Genomic DNA, 2,055 nt, shown 5'->3' on the forward strand with positions numbered 1-2,055 from the left:
CATGTTCAGCCATGAACTCATTGAATGGCGGTGCAGGCTAGAAGGGCCGAATGGCCTACTCCTGCACCTATTTTCTATGTTTCTATGTTTCTATGATTCATGAAAGGGAAATCATGTTTAACTAATTTACTGGAATTATTTGAGGATATAACGTGCATGGTGGATAGAGGTGTACCGATGGATGTGGTGTATTTAGATTTCCAAAAGGCATTCGATAAGATGCCACACAAAAGGTTACTGCAGAAGATAAAGGTACGTGGAGTCAGAGGAAATGTATTAGCATGGATAGCGAATTGGCTGGCTAACAGAAAGCAGAGAGTCGGGATAAATGGGTCCTTTTTGGGTTGGAAATCGGTGGTTAGTGGTGTGCCACAGGGATTGGTGCTGGGACCACAACTGTTTACAATATACATAGATGACCTAGAAGAGGGGACAGAGTGTAGTGTAACAAGATTTGCAGATGACACAAAGATTAGTGGGAAAGCGGGTTGTGTAGAGGACACAGAGAGGCTGCAAAGAGATTTAGATAGGTTAAGCGAATGGGCTAAGGTTTGGCAGATGGAATACAATGTCGGAAAGTGTGAGGTCATCCACCTTGGGAAAAAAAACAGTAAAAGGGAATATTATTTGAATGGGGAGAAATTAGAACAAGCTGCAGTGCAGAGGGACCTGGGGGTCCTTGTGCATGAACCTATTCCATGGAGTTACTAGACTACATTGTTCGTGTCCCTCCCACAAGAAAAAGTCAACCGCTGATGAGTCCATTTCAAGGTCACTTAACTTGTATCCATCCTAGCATTATAAGCATCCAATTGGGCATTCAGCTCTTCTGCTGAAAGCTGCTGCCTCGGATTTCTTCCACCCCGGCCGCCTCTTCCACCTCTGTTGCCTCCTCTGGATCGTCTATTTCCACCCCCAAACGCACTACCGCGGGTTCGGCTTATTCCTCGATTGCCACCGACAATCGGTCGTCTTTGGGCATCAATTTGTGAGGTAACCAGTTGAATATTCATTGGTCGCCCATCCAAGGGAACTCCATTATATTGCTTCATGGCCTTTAGAGCATCTGCCTTTCGCTCAAAGTGGACATCCGCTGTCCCCAAACTGCGACCCGATCGGTCATAATGTACAGCCGCTTTCTTCAGTGTTCCAAACTCAGCAAAAAGTTCCTGAATATCCGCATCAGACACACCGAAGTCCAAGTTCGACACCAAGAGCTTTCCACCAGTTTCAACACCACCGCTAGCTCCAAAACCACTGTCGAAAAGCTCATGCTGCCATTTGTCTGGAAGTTGTTTCGGCCTGCTGTACGGAGCCGGCCGGTTTCTTCCCTGCATTGCACTCTGTCTGTTGCGCATGAGGCCTACACCCAGGCCCCCGCCACCAGCAGTAGCGCCGCCGCGGCCGCCGCGGCCTCCTCCTCCTCCTCCTCCCGTTCCTCGCATGAATCTCAAAAAGTTAGTTTGCAGGTGCAGCAGGTAATCAGGAAGGCGAATGGAATGTTGGCCTTCATTGCGAGAGGGATGGAGTACAAAAGCAGGGAGGTCCTGCTGCAACTGTACAGGGTATTGGTGAGGCCGCATCTGGAGTACTGCGTGCAGTTTTGGTCACCTTACTTAAGGAAGGATATACTAGCCTTGGAGGGGGTACAGAGACGATTCACTAGGCTGATTCCGGAGATGAGGGGGTTACCTTATGATGATAGATTGAGTAGACTGGGTCTTTACTCGTTGGAGTTCAGAAGGATGAGGGGTGATCATATAGAAACATTTAAAATAATGAAAGGGATAGACAAGATCGAGGCAGAGAGGTTGTTTCCACTGGTCGGGGAGACTAGAACTAGGGGGCACAGCCACAAAATACGGGGGAGCCAATTTAAAACTGAGTTGAGAAGAAATTTCTTCTCCCAGAGGGTTGTGAATCTGTGGAATTCTCTGCCCAAGGAAGCAGTTGAGGCTAGCTCATTGAATGTTTTCAAGTCACAGATAGATAGATTTTTAACCAGTAAGGGAATTAAGGGTTACGGGGAGCGGGCGGGTAAGTGGAGCTGAGTCC

The 2,055-nt window shown here is 47.9% G+C and overlaps 1 protein-coding gene across 1 annotated transcript; it reads right to left on the reverse strand.

The window, feature by feature from the left end:
* Positions 1-694: 694 nt before the first annotated feature.
* On the reverse strand, positions 695-1,445 carry LOC139233685 (THO complex subunit 4-like). Its single transcript, XM_070864094.1, has one exon. It carries the CDS (start codon positions 1,443-1,445, stop codon positions 777-779), a length of 669 nt encoding a protein of 222 aa, XP_070720195.1. The 3' UTR covers positions 695-776.
* Between the last annotated feature and the right edge of the window lie 610 nt (positions 1,446-2,055).

This window comes from Pristiophorus japonicus, chromosome 21 (genome assembly GCF_044704955.1).
Source record: "Pristiophorus japonicus isolate sPriJap1 chromosome 21, sPriJap1.hap1, whole genome shotgun sequence".
In the NCBI taxonomy this organism is placed as follows: Eukaryota; Metazoa; Chordata; class Chondrichthyes; family Pristiophoridae; genus Pristiophorus; species Pristiophorus japonicus.

Excerpts from the sequence above, each read along its gene's own strand:
- LOC139233685 (XM_070864094.1), bottom strand. The coding sequence starts at position 1,445 with ATGCGAGGAACGGGAGGAGGAGGAGGAGGAGGCCGCGGCGGCCGCGGC.